This window comes from Trachurus japonicus, chromosome 5 (assembly GCF_045865225.1).
Source record: "Trachurus japonicus isolate A0001 chromosome 5, Traja_1.0".
NCBI classification, from domain to species: Eukaryota; Metazoa; Chordata; class Actinopteri; order Carangiformes; family Carangidae; genus Trachurus; species Trachurus japonicus.
In genome coordinates, this window is record NC_140911.1 from 27081864 (window position 1) to 27102478 (window position 20615).

The following is a 20615-nucleotide window of genomic DNA, read 5'->3' on the forward strand; positions in this document are numbered from 1 at the left end:
CCATTATCTGCACCTGATTTGTTATTGTGACAAAAAACCTTTTAACAGTTTTCTGAATCACTGTGTTTAAGATTTTAGTTTGTCTGCTTGTGTTTAGTTTTTCCTATTTTAAGTCTGTGCAGCAGTGGATTTCCTGGAGGTGAGCTGTGACTCTTTGTGCTGTTTGAGTGGCTGCCTGGAAATGGAAAATTAATCAATTTGGGAATTATTTACAAATAAGCATCTGTTTAATACCCCACTCCTCAATAATACCAACTACTGTGGGGGAAACACTGAGCACATTTTTGATTCGAGGTCAAAGGATAAAAAAACAACAACAACAACAACAATAAACAACCATCAGCTGAGATCAGAAAAAAGTGCAACTGTCTTTGGCAAATTAAACATAAACATCTGTTAATATAAAGATAAGAAACAAGCTACATATTACATCTGAAGTATCATTTTCAATGTTTTCAAACTATTAGCATATTTTCTTTGGTATTTAGTTTTTCCTGAGGGTGTTTATCTGGAGAGTGAACGGTGTGAAACCCAACAAAGATGTTTTCCAGGCACGGATCATTTCAGACTCATAATTAGTTGACTAAATCTGCCTCTTGCAGAATTTTCCCATTAACACACCACAAACTTTTTGTCAATCCTGTCTTTCCTTTCACACAAACTGTATCTTAATGTTTTGTGCTGTTAAAATGCACTCTAAGAATAACCCAAAACTTTTAATAATATACAAACTGAAACATTTCCTTTTTGAGACTAGAAATGTTTCCTATAAAGCAGAAGGGAAATAAATACCCATCCACAAACAGCAAGATGCTCTTGGCTCTAATTTAGCCGTGTTGGCAGGCTGATTGTTTTAGATTTTGACCTATCACTACTGGGTTCCCCTCCACATGCTCACTCACTGTATTTACACTAAAGCTACATGTTCAGTGGCACATGGCAGCTTATGTTAAGGTCATCTGAGGTCGTCCGGGTCGCCGTCAGTCTAGCGTGAGTCTTCCCCGGCCTCGGCCTCTCCTGGTGGGAACAGCAGTTTCCTGAGGATGGGTGCACAGAAGGGACCAAAGACGGTTCTGTTGAAGTGGACGATTCGCCCAAAGGCCGTCCCCAGCTCGGCGAGCTCAGCTCTCACCAGCCTGAGGGGAGCGGGCAACTCTGGACTCCTTTTAGCGGGGCCGCCCTGCAGCATGGCCTGGAGGAAGCCCTGAACCCTTTCTCCTACGTTTGATGGAGAGGCAGAGAGGGAAACAAGTCAGGCTCTCTGCAGCAGCACACATTCAAGTTTAAAAAGCATCCGTGTGTGGACAGAGGTGACCCTCACTGAATGAGATTGTAACGCATGTTCCACCTGTCGACTGAAATTTGTGAAGTGAATGAAGATGAACAGATCTAAATATTAAACCCTTCCTGGATCGTAATGTACTTTTAAGCATTGAAGGTTTCTGTTGATCGCCCTGCCATGTCTGAATTCTCTGAACCACACCTTCAACAAAAAATGACAACCAACAACGGAGGTTATGTGAGTTCAGTTATCAAATGGGATCAATCAATAAATACTTCAAACAACAGTAGTGTAATAGTCTGTCTGTCTGTCTGTCTGTCTGTCTGTCTGTCTGTCTGTCTATCTATTTATCTATCTAAATGTGATAGTATTTTTATATTTGTGAATATGAAGCCCCGTCAGGACATCACTATATTCTCTCTGAAACTGTTACAAGCATTTTAAAGACAAAACAATCCATTAATCATATTTGATGGTCAGATTAATTAAGAAAATAAACTTTAGTTTCAGGGCATGTTCCACCTATTGAGTGAAAACGATGTGTCACTAGTTTAATACTATTTTAAAAGTTCACTGCGAATTCTTTAATCAAAATGTACTTCTCCATAAAATATATAAACAAAACAACCACCACAATCCAGACATAAATAAAAGCCTCAGGTCTTCCTTCACCCCCCCTCCCCCCATCCTGACCTGTGACAGTGCGAACGGGGTTGTTGTGTCTCCACAGGTCGGATATTTGTCCCCTCAGCAGGTCCTGTTTGTCCCGGAGCAGCGCCGCTCCTCCGTGTCGGCTCACAGCCTCGTTCACCTGCTGCACCACCATCTCCCCGAGCCCCAGCAGCGCCCCCTTTAGGTCAGCATCCCTGCAGCGTTAGGTAAATCACCAGCAGGCTTCATCAGATTTACAGTATATTATAATAGGTCACAGGGCCGCTGTTGAGCAGAGACTTCTGGGGCTCGTTGAGTGCGATAAATAAGGGTCTTTAATAACATCTGGGTCTCTTGAGAAGTTTAGATTAAATAAAATTACATCTTAATAAAGGTGATTAAGGGAGAAGTGGCCTGTCCTACATTGTATTGCAGCTTGGAGCGTGTGAACAGAGCTTGGATATCACATGCCGCTGCTCCACACTCATGCACTAATCATGACATGAACAGAAAGAATGAGGTTAGCTGGATCCGTTCTGACAAGCTAGTTGCCTCCTGTCGCCTCCATTGGTTTCCTCCTCATACAATACCTGTTCCCTTTGACAGCCAGTACATGCATCACCACATCTGCCTCTTACCTGGTGTGACTGCCCTCCAGCAGGGCAGCGACAGACTGCCTGAGTTGATCTACAAACCCCAGCAGGGAGAGGACGGCGTCCCCACACTGAGCGTTGACCAGCAGCAGCACCGACGCCTCCAGGACCAGCATCTGGAGCCGCTGGCCCAGAGCCTCCAGGCGGCCTCGGTCCATCAGCGCGATCTGTGTGTGGAAGGTCGGGACAGGGTCGCGTGTCATATGGTGAATCACTGGGGGTTTTCAGCGTAAATGTAACCAAGCAGCTGTGTCTGAGTGACAACAACAACAACAACAACAACAGGTCCCCAACCATGTGGCAGCTGTAAGGTAGCTACAGTAGTAGGGATGTATAAAGACTGGAAATAGTTCAAATGACTGGAAATAAATAAACAGAAATGATGACTTAATTACAGTAAAAAAAAAAAGAAAATCCACATAGTGTCACCTGTAACAGGAAAGTAATAAAACACAAAAATACAAATACATTTTTGGTCAAAGGAAATTGAGAAATGGATAAAACGTTTTACAATTGTTGAAATGTTAGATTTCAGCCACACCAACAAGTACTCATGTTACCAAACTAAAACATTTACTGTTCAAAGAAGCATAACAACTGATGTTGGTGAAGGAATGTTTGGTTCGATCTGACTGATCTATATGGGTGCATGTGACAACAACAACAAAAAAAGAATAAAAAGTGGAAAAACCACTGAGCAACAACGCCACACGAGCACTTAAAGCAGATATCAGTGGCACGGCCGTTTCGGCTAATGCTGTGTTCTCTGCAGGCTTTTGAAACCGTAAGTTACAGCTTCAAGTCACAACTACGACTTGGTAGCGTTCCAGGTAACCCGTAGCTCGTGTTTTTACCGTCCTGTTGTCTGTGAAAGTTCCCTATAACGGCCACTCGTAACTTCCGACCCGTGAACTCGTACCAGATCGAACTGGTATGACTTCACAGGAAGGAAAAACACAAAGTACGAGTTTCCTTGAACGCACCATGAGTTAGCAGCCCCCGCCCTTGTCAGGCATCAATTGGTCCTCGTGCTACGTCACCACATTCACGCGCATCCCTTGGCTGCACACACAGCCCTTCATGCCGTTCTCCCCTCATTGGATAACACTTGTATCCCACAAGGAAAATTTTCTCCTCGGGTTACAGCAGAGCAGAGTGACGGAGAGACTCGTGTTTAGGCTGAAATACTTCATGTAAGTGATTGCTGACGGAAAATAGGACTATTTAGGACTTATATTAACAAAAACATTCCACTGATATCTGCTTTAAAGCAGAAGTAAGTGATCCGGTGGTTTTGGCTAACTTCCTGTCAGCCGATGGAGTTAGCAGTCCCGCCCTCGTCCCTACGTCACCACATTCATGCGCATCCCTTGGCTGCACACACAGAGAGGACCGCCCCTTTATGCCGTTCTCTCTCCTCATTGGATAAAGGTTGTAGGATACAAGGAAAGTTTTCTCCTCGGCTTACAGCAGAGCAGAGTGACTGACAGACCCGTGTTTCAGACCAAACACTCTATATAAGTGATTTCTGTCGGAAGATAGAACTATTTAAGACTTATATTAACACAAACATTCCGCTTACTTCTGCTTTAAGTGTTGTCACATGCTGTAATGTGCAGCAGGGTGAGGAGGAGTGCGTACAGAGGCTAAATATTCCCTGATGATCAATAAAATATCACTCAAATGAAAGGCGTGGTGTGATGTCGTTTTGCAGCTGACCTCGGGGTATCTGTGGTCCTGCGGGTCCCAGCGTAGCAGACGCACGTAGGCCCGGTTGAGGACGGCAGTGGCGGAGACGGGACTGGAAGAACCAGACCGAGTTGCGATGGCCGACTCCTCTTCTAAAGCCACCTTCAGCCAAGCGGTGGTATTATCCAGAAAATCTAGAGAGAATGGAAAAATGCAGACATACGCTTAGAAAAAACAACAACTATGATAACACAAGACTGAAACTGCAATTAGCATAAGTCCACATGGTGTTTAAAATGATATGTAAAACTGTCACAATCGAGCGTATGTCCACCATTTAAATTGTGTTTGCACAGTGTGTGATTGACTGCAGTCGATAAGCGCTCCAGTTACAAACTGCTTCCATCTGGCCCGCTGAATCATATTACAAAGTGTGTGACTCCTGATCCACATTGAACACAATATGACCCAGGAGACACTTGTTTTGTTATTGTAATTATAACATTTGCTCTCTACTATTTACATATTTAGCCCAACTGCTGCTACTGCTCATTTGCACTACTGTGTGCTGCACATGTGTTGTCTGTATTGTTATTGTACTTTCTTTGAGACAAATATCCAATCCATCAGGATCATCTACTGAAAAGTAAAAACTTGTAAGTAAAATTGGTAACACTTTACAATGGGGGTCCCTTAATTAACCTTAGTTATTACATTATTAAGCATGAATTAACTGTTTACAGATATATTGACAATCATTATTATGTATTACTTAGGATTAGGAAACACATTAATTAATGTAGCCTATTAGTACGCAGTTAATTAATGTTTATTACTCAAAGTTAGTTAATAAATGATTAAAGCAGAAGTAAGTGATATATTTGTGTTAATATAAGTCTTAAATAGTTGTATCTTCCGACAGCAATCACTTACATAGGGTGTTTGGACCGAAACACAGGTCTCTCAGTCCCTCTGCTCTGCTCTGAGCCGAAGAGAAAACATTTATCGTATCCTACAGTTTTTATCCAATGAGGAGAGAGAACGGCATGCAGGGCTGTGTGTGCAGCCAAGGGACGCCGTGAATGTGGCGACGTAGGGACGAGGACTGTTATGGTGCGTTCAAGGAAACTCGTATTTTTCCGACCGTGAAGTCGTACCAGTTCGATCTGGTACGAGTTCACCGGTCGGAAGTTACGAGTGGCCGTTATAGTGACTTTCACCGGTAAAACAGGTCGGAAAAACACGAGTGGGTTGCCTGGAACGCTACAAAGTCGTAAGTTGTGACTTGAAGCTGTAATTTACGATTTCAAAAGCCTGCCTGGAACGCAGCATTAGCGAAAACGACCGGACCACTTACTTCTGCTTTAAGTAATAATAAAAGTTGAATAATGTAATTAGTTATCATTATGTATGCATTAACACATTAGTTTATATATTAATGCTTAATAATGTACTAACTAACTAAGGGACCCTTATTGTAAAGTGTTACCGTAAAATGTATGTATCTGTTATTAAAGGAAATGTAGGGTGGCCCTAAGAGCTCAACACATTGCAACTCCAGAAAAGACAATAATTAAATTCATTGATTGGACAACACATACAAAAAATGGTGTGCGGACTCTGTTAGCATTACGTCCCATGGCACCTCCACCCACACTCTGTTGTACTGTGGGGCTGTATTTGCTGTGCATGTGTTTGCATAAGTCAGAGTGCATTGAGCTCTGAGGGTCACCATGGAAATGACAAAATACTACTCTACTGGAACGGTCAGATTTTTAATCACTCAGTGATGTTATTAATCAATTATCTTAACTAAAGAAAAAACGTGATATGCTTCTAAAATGTTTCAATTTCTAAAATGATTGCAGTTTTTAAGATGTCACCTCAGGCTCTGGGAGTATTTCTCATTATTTTCTGACACTTTATAGAACAATTGAACAATCACTGACATCATTGATCATTTAAAATAATTGTTCAATTTAGCCAAATGAATTCATTTGTACGACTGTCAGCATCCAGGGCCTTGTCACTCATGACTGATCGGCCAGCTGTAATTCACACAGATTACCATCTGAGCTAAAGCAGCCGTCAGAGTTCATCATTGATGGGCTCTGCAGCTCCTCAGCCCATCTATGAGATGCTGAGAAACGGCAGAACGGAGCTTCAGAGAGACAAGGGTCAGAATTTTGTTTAATTAAAAAACTGAAATGACCAATGATCGAATAAATCCTCCATTGTCATGGTCACCTTCACGGTCCATCCTCACACTGCAGCAGTCAGGGGAGAGATTTAAGCGCACTCACCAGGCTGCTTGTCCAGGATCTGCTGGAATTTGGTCCTTTCGTACTGGGCGGCCTGCTGCAGGAGGTAAGGCCTCAGACTCTGGGTGGTCAAGTTTATCATGTCCACCTTCATCAGCTCCAGCACACGGAGGATCTCCCTGAGGGAAGAGTGAAACTTATTGGGCTGTATCTAAAAACTTAAGTGTAAACAAAAAAGCACACTCTTTATAATGAACAGATTTCAGAATCTCTCAGAGCAGATGATGGTATAGTATTTAATCGCAGAGAAATAAATGAATAATCACGTAAATGTTATAAACTCCACCTGTGAAAACCACGGAAGCCGATTGGCCAATATATTCATGCATTTTATTTCTCCATTTTCCAGCGATAATGGATTTTAATTTCCTAGAGATCTCCAGAAAGGGTTAGCGGCTTTTCATTGAAGGAAATATAATTTAGTGTCTCTAGGGAACTGAATCAAAAGCTAAGTCCAGTTGACCTGATTCAATTCCCTAGAGATGCCTTTGACCTGGACAAATGAGAATTTGCACAGACATAATTTAGTGTCCGCAATGAACATGAAAATATTGATCAGCACATCATACTGTATGTCTGTTTAATCAAGGCCCGACATAGGCTGAATATTAGTGCTAAATTTAAAAAAAGGTTAGGGAGGCTTCACCTTTATCTGCAATGCAAGCTCAGTGAATCTGATGTCGTCTTTAACTGCATAGGTGGCCATCTTTGAAGACCTGAGCGTCTCTATGGATACCAGGTGATGGCTAAGAAATGCTGATCAGAATACTGTGCGACGGAAATCTAATCAACCATGTTAATGTGATCTCGGGAAAACAATGTTTCTTTTCTTGAAATTTCAGAGGAAATAAAATGGATGATTATATGGCCACAGAGGGCTTCCATAGAAAAATACTTTCCATTACAATAATGTGGTTTATCAGAGACATTTACAGGAATACAGCTGGCTGCAGACCTTGGACTTGTGTAAAATGGAGCCAACAGGGATTATTATGTGACAGAAGTCGGATAAAGGTCAAATAACCTGGGTTTTTTGATCTCCTGTCAGACATAAGCTCATTGTGTAAAGGCGGTGTTATCCTGCCGCTCACCTCAGGAGCTTCGCAGGGTCCTGGAGATCCCTCAGTGCTCTGACCTCTGGGTCACGCACCGGAGCACACAGAGCTGCCATGGTGTTGATGATGTACCGCGCCAGCCTGTGAAGGTCCAGGGCTCCGTGATTGACCTCCTGCCGGATCAGCTCCATGTCCAGAACCTCGTCCAGCTGAGATCTCAGTCTGACGTGACGGGGCAACAGCAGGGACTGGAGCATCTGAGAGGAAACAACAAGTGGAGTTCTGTTTATCCTTCAAGGTTTAAGAGTTTGTGTGAAGGTCGATTACTCTCCTCCAAACACATACAAACTGTATAAACTGGTTCAGCCTAATAATCTAATCCTTATTAATATGTGGACCTGCACATTAAAAAGATTTATGGCATCATTTTCACTGCAGCTGTCAAAATAAAACTGGCCCTGTGTCACTGCTTCATCTTCTGAGTCACTTTCATAACAAGTAAAAAAAACAAAAAAAACAACCATGGCGCAAACAAATTTTGTTATGAGGTGATTTAATTAAAACTGTCTAATTGTGTATTTATTTATTAATACATGCGTTTAGATCTTGGACAGTTGGTTGATGAATCAGTGGGCCAGTCTTACTAGCAGATTTTACCTTATCACACTTATAGTATTGCTTTACATTTGGTTGGTTGGTTATCACGTGTATAGATTCTTCTTAAATTTAATTAAAATGAAACAAAAATAGTTTGTTCTTTCATGCTCTCTTTTTTAGTAATAGACCACAAAAAATACAAATGACATTTATAACACTAATATATAATACTAACGTTAAAGGGACAACAAGGAGTTTTGGAAAAGCGAAGCGTTTTAACACTACATTTATGAGCCTCCGCGCACCGTGAAATTCTTTGACCGGCGCAAGACAGACTCATGTTTTCATTCATCAAGAATTAAAGTCAGAGGTTCAAAGAGGTTCAATTACCGTCGTAGTTCCGACCATAAACGGCGATACGGCAGCGTTATTCTCATGAGCGGCCGTCCGCGAAACCGAAAGTAAAGAAACGCTGGTCGGCTCGACCAGCATTTCCACCACCACTAATAATAACGAAATAACGATAGAGACAAAACTATATATTTATTGAAAATGGGCCATTAACAAGTGTGGGTAGCGTAGATTCACCCACATTAATGTGAGACTTTTTTATAACCAAATAGAAACTCCTCGTTGTCCCTTTAATATTATATGTTATTTTAACAAGAATATAATTTCACAGTTAACACCTGAACACCATCACTGTTTTAATTACTACTGATTACAACAGTACATTATAAAATCTTTTATTGATGAAGTAAATGTCATTGCCACCCAGCTGTGTATGAAATCAGCTCTTAACAGGTTCACCAATTAAAAAATAATGAATATTTTAATTAATTAATTAATTAATTAATGTAAATTTGCTGACCATTGGTCAATGAGCTTTGTGGCCAACCATAACAATGGTAATAAACACTTGAGAGAACTGATTGAAGTGCTTTTTGAGGTCCTTTGCAACCAGCAGAAAATGCGACTTACAGTCTTGACCTCCTGCAGCAGAGTGACAGCGTGGCTGTAGTTTGGGGGATCACTGCTCAGCTGCTCCTGAACACTGTCCCAAAAAGCCTGATGAACAATCTCCGCCACTCTTCCCTCCAGACTACAGAGAGAGAAAGAGAATGGAAAAAACACCTTAAACAGTGACTCAACTTCTAAATGATGTTAGAAATAAAACAGGAGTGGTTCTTGCCTGTCTGCAGGGCTCTTGGGTTTGAAGCAGAAGTCTGGGTCCAACACTATCTCATGTGCGAGGCTTAGGTTGGAAACACAATTTTCCAGCTCCATCAGACTGGATAATGAGGCAGTGGGTGGGCTCCCTGACACCACAGACAGGACACACACACCCACAGATAATTAAAACTGCCATGGTGGTAATAATTCAATTACTAATGGTCCCTGAACGTGTCTGAAAACAATAACTGCCATAATAAAGCTCCATACCTGTAGGAGAGTCCAGCTTTTCCAGACAAGGGAGGTCAGTGGGGGGTTCGTCCACCGGTTTGTCTCCTTGATTAGGCATCTCAGCACCAACCTAAACATTTCAATTACCGTACACAGTAACTCATCAACTCAATGCAGCTCGACATCTTTTATCCTTTTTTAAACAAAGTGCACAATACAATTATGTGGAGTCACAAAGATCAGTTCATAAATCAATAAGTTACGGACAAAAATTAATTGCCAATCATTGTAGGCAGCTAAGACTGTTGGTCAAACAAAACAAGACATTTGATGGTATTACTTTGCTAAGGTGCTGGGCTGATGATGATATCAACAAGCACCTTAATCCATAATGTAAATAAGCATTACTAATGTCAGCTGGTAAACCTGAGACACACAGACTAGGGATTGGACACCATGCATAACAACACCAAAAATACTGAACAGGTAAAATAAAGATGAAGAATGATACAACAACAATAATATTCATAGCTAAAACTGGCGAACTAGTCAGATTTTTTTTTTTAAACAAATAGTTAAAATAAAATGAAAATAATTAGCCTAGTTAATAACTAGATCCACTTCAACTATCACTTTTGAACATTAATAATGATAACCTGATGATCATTACAATCAAACTGACCTTTATGGTCAAATCAAATATAATATATAACGTTACATTCTAATCAATAGTTACAAATACTGAGCAGCCTTTTTGATCCTATCAAGCAAATAAAGTGCATGGCTTCAACCTATGAGTTACAATGTGACAGTGGTACTTTCTAAATGTTACTTACTAGCAAGTCACCATATGATTAAAAAACACACATACAAAGTGTGAGTATAGAGGCTACGGAGGATTAAAACGGTACTGTATTAAAAATGTGACACGTTTTAAAGTTAAACTTACCTGGTGTTGTTGTTTCCCGAGAAATAACCGAAATAACTGAGGTCTAATAACCGTCGGTCACATTAAACAGGTGAGTTACTGTGTTTTCATTCTAGTATTTAAAATCCACGTACAGTAACGTCACCAACGGTCAAGTTTAAACGCGGACTAAACCATTCCCGTCGACCTCACGGGGGGAGTGTAGAAAATACAGGCGTCGTTAACGTTTCGACACATGATCTAAACCCTTTTGCCACTGCTTTCCTAAACCACATCTGAATCTAAAAATATCAGACGTCTGACTTTTGTGCAGCTACACACACGACGTCGATGTACAGATCGCTCGTTTCTTATGGTTCCGTCCGCTCTTGAATCAAAACAGTGGGCGTGAAAGTGCTGCACGCTTCCGCTGCTCTCCGACCTCCGCCCCCCATCCCCCGGCCGCAACAACACTAATAATACATCCATGCACTAACCTCACCGCGGTCTACCTGCTCTCTGTTTACTCCTCAAAAAAAAACACCCTCCATTGTGTTTCAGGGGAAAACAAAAGGGAAAACGGTCGGTGTATTTGTGTGAATGGTCCATTGTAAGAGAGAGTGACTGTTAACACCTGGAAATGTCCTGTTTCCTTCTACAAATAACAAGAACCAAAGGAGGGTGAATAACTGACCACAATGAATGTCAATTTATCATTTTACATAGTGGCCTATTTTCTTAAATGCTTACAATGGACACAGTCTAGTATTTTATAACGTGACTTCATTTTACCCTCTGCTCTAAAGTTTAGTTTTAAAGTTTAACTAAACAGACATCCCACCTAAATACTGTGGACAAAATTATCAGCCGAGTTGTATGTGTTCATAATTTTATAACAGATCAGACTGTATGTCACCGATTCAAAAATGTTTTAATCTTTCCCCGTGCTCCCATCTTGTCTATCCGTCTTGAAATGTCCCTGTACCTTCAATAAAAGTACGAGAACAAAGAGGTTTTTGTAGCTACTTTGTTTTTATGCTGTGACAAATCGCCCAGTGGGGGATAAACAAAGTTCAACTTATTTGGATATTTTTAGTACTAGTGCAATGACAAACGCCTTGATTGTTTCTCTCATTGATGAAGAGAAAATATCGATGGTTCATGATATTCAAATCTGACAATTTTGAGCAGGATTTCATCTTATTATTTTTGGTTTAGATAGTAGCCACTTAATAATTTCTTTCTCACAAACACACTCACAAAAGGCCCCAAGTCAGAAATGTACTGCAAATCATTTATAATTGCAAAATGTTGTGTAACAAACCGTTTTGATAAATACAAGCATTTAACAAAGCATTATCTAGAAAAGTTGACTTTTTTATCACAGCCACAAAACACAAATAGATATGATCATATTTTCATTAAAAAAAAGATTAAAAACAACTCTCAGGCCATGATATTTATATATTTGCATATTTCAAAATATTGAACACCATTCAAATTCTGTTTTAAAATAACAGGGATAACTTAAAAAAAGACAGTTCCACACTTAGTTACAGTCAGTCTCTTTCCTCACATGAGCTGCTATGTACATATAAACTTGTTTGAATTACTGTTCAAATGAAAAAGACTAAGTGCCAGGGCTGTGCAAAGCACAGAGTACCCCAATTGTTCCTTGGATAATTTAGCATCTTATGAAACAAATCGATGTCACATTTTTGTAAATCATTTTGAAAAAAAAAAAGGATCATTTGTAAGCAGTTTAAATCTACTGGAGAAAACTGGCGAGTTCCTCATGAAAGGAAAATCAATGTCATGAAAGAAGCTGCTTAGACGGTTTCTCTGCATTCAAGCTTTGTATTCAAGAGCGGTGAGAGTCTTATTGTGAGAAAAGGCAAAGGAGCATCTTCTGAATAAAAATGAGCTAATTGATGAATGCTATCTTCTGTTCCCAGCAACATACAGTCATTGCTCTCTTTCTCTCTTTCTCACACACACACACACACACACACACACACACACACACACACACACACACAAAACTGTACTAATGACATACTAATATGACCAGAAATTCAGACTTCACTTGTGTGTCTTAATGCCTCAGTTCAGCAACAACTGTTGTGCAGAATGACCCCACCTAAACACTACTGAACAGGTAGCACACTTTGCCACCGCTTCTTACAGCCAAATGTTCTCCACTGAACTGAATCCTTCCCATTTACACCTGCCATCATGGAGTCCGTGTTTACATGTGGCTGATGAAAGGCCTCCTGGCACCTGTTACCACAACTGGGATTATTGTGTGCTGTTGTTGTATAAATTCTGCCTGACTTGTGATCTGATGTCACAATTTAAAACATGACTACAGAAGGCACATGAGAGCGATGCTGCTGAATGCAGAGTAAGTGGTCGTCTGTAGCTTTGCGACAGGGAGCTTGAGTTAACAACAAGAAAATTAGCTTAAAGGGATAGCTCAATATTTTGGCAAATTGGCCCATTGCCATAATCCCTATAGTCATAGCAGTAGGTTCTTTACCTTTAATTGTCGGTGCAAGCTATTTTTAGAACAGCGGAGCCGGAGCAAGTGACAAGGCAAATGCAGAGACTGTTTGTGGAAAAACTGCCCCCGACGGGAATGTCCATCAGCTGTTTTGCATGAATTTCCCTCTAAAACAACTCTGTCTCGTAACGTTCCGTTATTATCTCATAGCGTGGTGAATGTGCAGGTCACAACTTGTCCACCAGAGCGTTGTGGAGTTGTTGGATTGTGTATTTGATGAGGTTGATGAGGGAAACCAAGAAATTCCATGAGCCTCCGTAGCGTAGCTCTGAGCAGCTCACGGCTCTGCTCCGCCGTTCTAAAAATAGCTTGCACCAACAATTAAAGGCTATGACTATAGGGATTATGGCAATGGGCCAATTTGCCAAAATGTTGAACTATCCCTTTAAACCAGAGCAGCCTGGTGGCCCTCTGGGTTACAGTATTGAGCGTGAACCCAAACATCCTTGGTTGTGTACCGTCCCTATTCTCTCAATCAATCGTTTCCTGTCCCCTCTCTTTCTCACCGGTTGGCACCTGGCTCAAAACTGATCACACAGGGAGACAGACCACCACCGTCTAAAATCTAGTCCAGGTGGAACTGATGGCAGTGTGATTGCAATGTGTTCTGCAATTATTTGCACCCGCATTAACACGCGTCTGTTATCCAGATCAGATATCTGGATACAACTCATATGCGTGAAAATTGGCCGTTCTGCCACATCAGTCAAAGATGTTCACTCTGTTAATGTGATAATCCGCATATTGGAATTTGGCACAGCTTTCACTGTGGCTCCTGGTTTAATGTCCGTCCACTGCCTACGTTGTTTCTAACTTCCTAACAAAGTTTCAACCGTCACGTTGTTTATTGAGCTGATGCAGGTGAGTGTGAGCGGTTTGTAGGCTCGAGTCCAGCTACAGTGAGATTCTGTATCGAGGAGACCAGTCCAGTGGAGAGAAGGCAAGGTCACAGTGCAGTCGGTACTCTGTGCTGTCAGTGCTACAGTGATGCATCCTTTGCCCTGTGTTAAGGTTTTACACACCGCTCCCCTCTCACTCACACTGTCTCACACACACCAAAACAAACCGACATAAAAATACAGATGCACTCAGATCAATGCACGCACACACTTTCCTGTTAAGAGTCTTTTAGCATATTGATGCGTGCAAAGATCTTTAGTGCAGGCCCCAGTTTAATGTTCATAGTGCTCATTAGATGGTCCTCCTTCAACAGAAGCAAGGCCTGTCCGTCAATCTCCTGAGACCGAAACTCATCTGCTATCTCCTGACAACCTGCATGAACAGAGGAGACACAAGCACAAGCTGCAGTCAGTCATAGTGAAACTTGATTAAATAAGCAGAACAGAGCTGTAAAGCCTGCTGTTTCAGGATGGAAATATGTATGAGTGCGTTGTCCGAACAAAGAGTGTGTGTCACTTTGCTCCACTGACCTGGCAGTGAGCGGATAAACTCGTAAACTTCCTCCACGTTCCACTTGGCAGGGTCGTTGGGTAAGAACCGCTGACAAAGTGAAGGTGCCTCTCTGGCAGCGCAGCCCTCTTGGTCTGAGGCCCTGCTGGGCTGCCTGTGGACGGGGACCTGAGCTGGGGCCGGGGCAGGAGCCAGGGGTCCTGAGCTGGCTGCTGACAGGGGAGACGGCGGCTCCTCGTAGCTGGACATATCAGAACACGGGCTGGACTCCTCCTGGCTGGGCTGTGAGGGATGTGGCGAGGAGACAGACCCACCCTGAGGCTGCTGCGGGGAGAGGGCCAGCTTCTGCAAAGAGAAACGTTCAGGTATGACGTCAAGACTCAGCAATTCACTAATTAATGGCTCATCAGTTTTAAAAAAAAACAGCTGGGACATTGTGTTTGTCACAGCAAAGATTAGAAGGGGCGATACATGAGATTTACACTGTACAATAGCTTCAAACCACTGTAATACACCTACAGGGAGTTGATAGAGGTGCTGGATCAATACCAAAGCCTCTGCAATTACTTTGTCAGGTGTTGAACCCTCTGGATTAGAAAATGCACTTATTGGTCCAAACATGAGACAAAAGCACCCCCCAATGGACAGTCCACACCAGGCAGTAAATAATTCAAATCATTTTGGATATAAAACACAAACATTTGTTGTCTTGTTACAGGATTCAAGAATTAAAGAAAAGGGGAGATGGAAGTATGTGAAGCTGGACATCATGTGATAAAAATAATGAATCAAATTGTTTTTGATGTCCACATAACATATGCAGAAGGCAGCAAATCTCTACTAATTGTTTCCCCATTTTTGCTGGTCACCAACAAAGGCTGACAAGGATCATAGAGCACGTAATGACCCTTTAAAGACAGAAGGAGGTAATCAGGCTCTGACACAAATGACGCTTTAATTCATTAAAAAGCATGAGGCGTGAAAAGTGCAGGGGATAAAAAGTGCAGTGGAAGCAGTTTGTGATGGGGGGTGAAGTGTCGATGAGGAAGTTGTCCAGCAGTGAAGGTGTGTGTGTGTGTGTGTGTGTGTGTGTGTGTGTGTGTGTGTGTGGGTTTGTACCTGCTTCTTAGCCTCGATATTCGAGCGACCCTGAGATCTTCTTCGCCAGCGATTCGTCGGTTTACTCCTCTCTGGACGGAAAAGTCCGATCCGCTTTGTGCAGCCCACATTGTACCTGTTCACAGAGGTTCATTATCAGGGGTTTCAAGGTCAAGGTTTCTTTATTAATACCAGCTGGTAAATTTGTTGTGCAGACAGGCACTCAGCAATCCCAGTATAAAAAACAGCCACACACAGACATCATGACAGACAAATCACAAATAGAGAAAGACAATATAAACAAAATACATGGTCATAGTCATAGGAATAGAAATAGAAAAGTGCTTCTACATAGAAAAGTGCTTCTACATGTCCCTAGGGCCAGCTAAGTTCAATATGAACAAGATCACCTTGTGGTGCTCATTCACAGGAGCAGCAGCAGCTAATTGTTACAGTAAAAAAAACAAAAAAACAAAATATAAACTTTTATAGGACTTGCCTTTTTGCACAAACCACGGAGCAGAATCTTTTGGAGCCCTTGAAGGTGTAGGCGAAGTCGACCCAGCCGCAGTATTCACATGTCAGCTTTGGTTCTTGTTCTTTTTCTGTGGATGGGGAAACGGGGTAAACATGAGACACACTAAATATTCACATGTCAAATTATGCTGCACATCATGGGACGGTTAATCATATCCAAGTGACATTTCTATATCTGCTTCAGACATCGGGGAGATGGGTGAGGCCCAGTGTCTGAGTTATTTACATCTGTATATAACAGCTTTGTGTGTCACGCAGGTACGTACATGGACCAGCCAGATCTAAACAAACACACACTCATCAACCGTTGTATTTTTGTTGCGTTAGTTGCAATGACGGACCAGTGCTGCGCTGATCATTAAATATAGTCAGCTCATTGCTATAAATAAATAGCGGCAAACAGTCAATATGTTTAAATGCGATGATAGGATGACAGTTTCCCCACTTTCTGTCTGCAACTGGATTTTAAAAACAACATTGAGGAAAGTGGTTGAGTCTGGTGGGGGGGGGGTTAAAGAGGCACTTATCACAAACTGATACACACAACCTATTTGTACAGTCAGATTATTGCCGTCTCACCTGGCTGGTTCATGTCCTCCGCCTCAGAGTCGCTGTTTGCTGCGTTGCTGACCGGCGTTTTATCAGGGTCGGACGAAAGCTGATGATCCAGCTTCTTTGGGCTGTCGATGAGAATGGGCAGACGCTCCACCTGGTGTCATGCAGAAAACATTTACGTCTATATCAGTAAATGAAACTGCTCTACATACAGGAAACAAGGAAAACAAGGCTGTGTCATCTGAATGCACAAATTTTAATGCTGAAACTACTTTGTATATGAATATTTTTTAGAGCTCAAACGATATGTTGATTAATAATAATTGTTTTTTCAACCATCAACTTCACCTACAGCTTTAGTTGAAAGTCACTGCAATAGAGGTAATGTTATCTTCCATGCCAAATATGAACTTTGTTATTTGTGTTTGTTCAGCCCTGTATCCTTGTAACTACACAGCACATTTGCACCAAATGTCCAGTAGGAGGCAGTGAGCCCAAATTCTGGGAATTACAATAAACACAACATTATGTATCTCGACAGAATTAATAGTTTAACATTTGTTCTTTTGGTGCAATGAAAATGACAGGCCACTGCTTTGTAATGAATATAAGATGTGTCATTTTTAAGGGAGACAACACAGATTAAAGACGGTTTTTGATGCCTTGAGAAACACGAGGCACTGCAGCGTGGCTCATTGTTCACACATTCATCCATCTGTACTCCCCCTCAGCTACATAGTCCGTCCTCACTATAATTAATGACTGAATCAAACACAAGGTGTGAGCTGCCACCGTTAGTAGTAACAGAGGGTTTGTGTTTTCCTGCTGACGGCTCCCTGCAGGCACGTACACTGGAGAGGACGGTGGCTCTGGCTTGTTTATCATGTTTCTCTGCTGGTGAGGCTGAGACACGGGCACTTACACAGACCGGGAACGGCTCAGCTCCCTCCTGGATGACAAAGCCTTCGATGACATGTGTGAGGACCTGGGGCTTGACGATGGCCTGGGGCGGCTTATTCTCCCCGTTCTGCGGCGTGCTCCCCGTCACGCTGGGCGCCTCGCTCTCATTTCCTGAGGTCATGGCTGGAGGGGGGGTCCCAGGTGTAGCGCTCGGCCTCTTGGTTGAGCCCCCTCCTGTGCAAGACATGAACACAACACCATTCAGTTAATATACAAGGATATCTAAATGACCCTTCTGTATTTGAATGAAATTAGAGACAGTCAGACAATCATTTCAGTCTTTACCGTCATATGTGACAGTAAAGATAATGAAAGATTACCTGTATCTTGTGAACATGTGCTGCCTTTTCTTGAGCAACACATGTAATGTCATATTTTAGATCAAACAACTAAATCCAAAAAATCAATAATGAACTTCATTAGTTGCACTTAATAAAATTACAGTTACACCTTTTTACAAAAGTAATGTGGAGGAAATGAAATCCTAGTTCACCAACCTTTTTTATTTAAATTATAGATTTAATCCTCACAATAAAACTGATAAAATATCTATGAACTTTTAAGTATTGATGAGAATTATTGGTTTAAATTAATTTATCTCGTCATCCTTTGTAGTTATTCATAAATGTACCACTTCAGCATCAAATACAAGGCTTTGTATGTTTATAACGTCATCATAATGCAATCTAAAAAAATCATAATTATCATCCAAATCATCTACAGGCTGACAGGAGATCAGTTGTCCCTTGATGCTGCAACAACAAACAATACATTCTGAGGTGACCTACTGTCAGGCTGTCGCTCCGTCAACAGGCAGCACATTCATCACGCACCTCTCCTAACATCACAACAACAACGTCTGGTCGTGTTATCAACAAAGCGAAAGTAAACATCCAGGCCGCCATGCTTTGTCATCGTTCAAGCCTCAGCGCTGACTGACAACAGTTCGCTTACCGCGCCAACTTCCGCTCCGATCACACACAAAACATGTGCGGTTTGATCAGTGTTTGTTGCTGCAGTGATCCGACAGACACACACCGACCTGCCGCCGCTGTTTGAGACTGACTGGCTTTAAGCTGCAGCGCCGCTTCGCTCTCGTTACTGCGAGGCTTTGAACCAGGGTCCGCCTCCCCGTTTCCTCCCACAGCGGCTCACGCTGCCAGCTCGGATCCTCCTCAGGGCCAGGCTGCTGCTGCTGCTGCTGCTGCATGTCAACATGTTTCAACCATGAACCAAATATTTCTTTTCTTCTTCTCCTCTCTATCTGTCCCAGCGACTATGAGCCATTTCTTTTCGTAAACAGTCAAAAGGCAGTGGCGCAGGGGAGGGGGGGCACCCGGGGCAGGGGGGGAGCAGCACACAACCGTGAGGTCCAGACTGGACACAGATGTATGCTAATGGTCTGATCCTTTACTGAAGTGTTTCAATCAAAAAATATTATTTATTTTAACACTTGGCAGCTTCTACTTGAGCACAGGTTATAAATACACTCCCTATTGCTAATCACTATCTCACACAGCCTCCATGTGACACCCACAATATCCATCCATGGCCCTGCTACTGTATCATCTATGAGCAAATTAAAGGCCCAGGGATTGGACGCACATCTTCTTGTTGTGAGGTGACATAAATACCCACTAGACCACTGTGCTGCCCTGATCAATAATAGCTTAGTCTTTTACTTCAAACTCCAGCACATAACAGACCTGTTCGAAGCAGGTCTTTAAAGGGGAACTATGCAAGTCCGGTCGCTTTTCCACTGTTTCTCTAACCCTCTTCCTGGCCATGTGCATTTGTTTTCAAGGAAGCCAAAGAGAAAGCAATCCATGGAGCGGTGGATTATACGTGTTACAGTGTTTGTGTAGTCTTATCTGTCATGAACAAGAAATTATGGGTTATGGGGCGTGGAAAAGCGAAGACCAGCCACCGTGACCTTCTTCCGATCATTGGGGCGAGAAGAAGGCCACTACAGGGCGCGTTTGTGTCACAGTGCTGCTGAGAGGAGAGCTGGGACACTGGGTCCGATCTTTCCGGTTGGTTTCCGTCGGCCAACAGACGCTACGTGGAAGGCAGAGAGCCTCCACTCTCCCCGTAACAAGTTACAAGTACTTTATTTAACAATCACAATTACTCAGAATCTGTTAGTTAAGTTAGTTAAGGTAAAAATCTTAGTTCCTCATAGTTCCTCTTTAAGCCCCGCTCCCTCTATTTGATATCATTAGTATGAAGCCTCCTCACTGAAGACCGTTCTGTCTCCCCTGCTCTCTCTGCTTAGCATTTCTCATGCTCTTTTTCAGTCTTCTTTAGTAATAATGATACAGATACTTTAAATAGTTTATTATCTGTGGTGAAGGTGGTGAGCCTCAGTGTATTGGACACACTGCTCTGCTTCCCTGTAGTTCCCCAGTAGGTAAAAAAAAAAATCAGAGCAGATCGCGAGTTCAGCCTCAGTACTTCACTGAGCAGTAGTAGAGATCAGTCTTACAGTAAGTTATAGGACTGGCCCTGCTGGTGTGGTCCAGCCAAAAAGTACCACACTAACAGCAACACTGTGGAAGTGATAATGTCACTGGAACAGATGTGAAACAACCGCTCACTCATCTCGCAGCTGTTGTGGGCTAAGACTGAAACACACTGTTTTGTGGCTCAGTGTGTCACTTGCTCTCAAACTCTTCTTCAGTATTAATGAAGCATGGTGGGGCGATGACAGCTGTCATTTCATGAGCAAACATCTGGATTAAAAGATGCCAGGCCACCCACGGAAAATCAGATGAGTCTGGCTTTATTATTTTCAATTTAAACAGTTCAAAGAGCAGTGACAGTTTCTCTCACTGTCTGTGAGCATGATGGAGCATGGTGGAAGTTTGACAAACTGAGCAAACCAGCATTTATCTGGAGGCAGGTCTTCTTCTACAGTGGAAAAAAGCTGAAAC

The 20615-nt window shown here is 42.2% G+C and overlaps 2 protein-coding genes across 2 annotated transcripts in view; both read right to left on the reverse strand.

Annotated features, from left to right (window-relative positions):
• Window positions 1-136: 136 nt before the first annotated feature.
• On the reverse strand, window positions 137-10914 carry LOC146987739 (T-complex protein 11-like protein 1). The gene is made up of 10 exons (XM_085777084.1): window positions 10602-10914; window positions 9692-9782; window positions 9441-9567; window positions 9230-9350; window positions 7688-7908; window positions 6579-6715; window positions 4306-4469; window positions 2572-2753; window positions 1976-2148; window positions 137-1218 (listed from the first exon to the last, which is right to left on the reverse strand). The coding sequence occupies exons 2-10, from the start codon at window positions 9768-9770 to the stop codon at window positions 986-988; spliced, it is 1437 nt and encodes a 478-aa protein (XP_085633210.1). The 5' UTR covers window positions 9771-9782; window positions 10602-10914; the 3' UTR covers window positions 137-985.
• Window positions 10915-13967: 3053 nt separating this feature from the next.
• Window positions 13968-20615, reverse strand: part of phc2b (polyhomeotic homolog 2b (Drosophila)) — a 41413-nt gene continuing 34765 nt past the window's right edge. Inside the window, exons 10-15 of the mRNA XM_085777089.1 lie at window positions 17645-17856; window positions 16747-16876; window positions 16130-16235; window positions 15652-15766; window positions 14553-14877; window positions 13968-14394 (exon numbers count right to left, since the gene is read on the reverse strand). Coding sequence (XP_085633215.1) covers window positions 14240-14394; window positions 14553-14877; window positions 15652-15766; window positions 16130-16235; window positions 16747-16876; window positions 17645-17856 — 1043 coding nt within the window. The 3' untranslated portion in view covers window positions 13968-14239. The remainder of the gene's footprint in view (window positions 14395-14552; window positions 14878-15651; window positions 15767-16129; window positions 16236-16746; window positions 16877-17644; window positions 17857-20615) is intronic.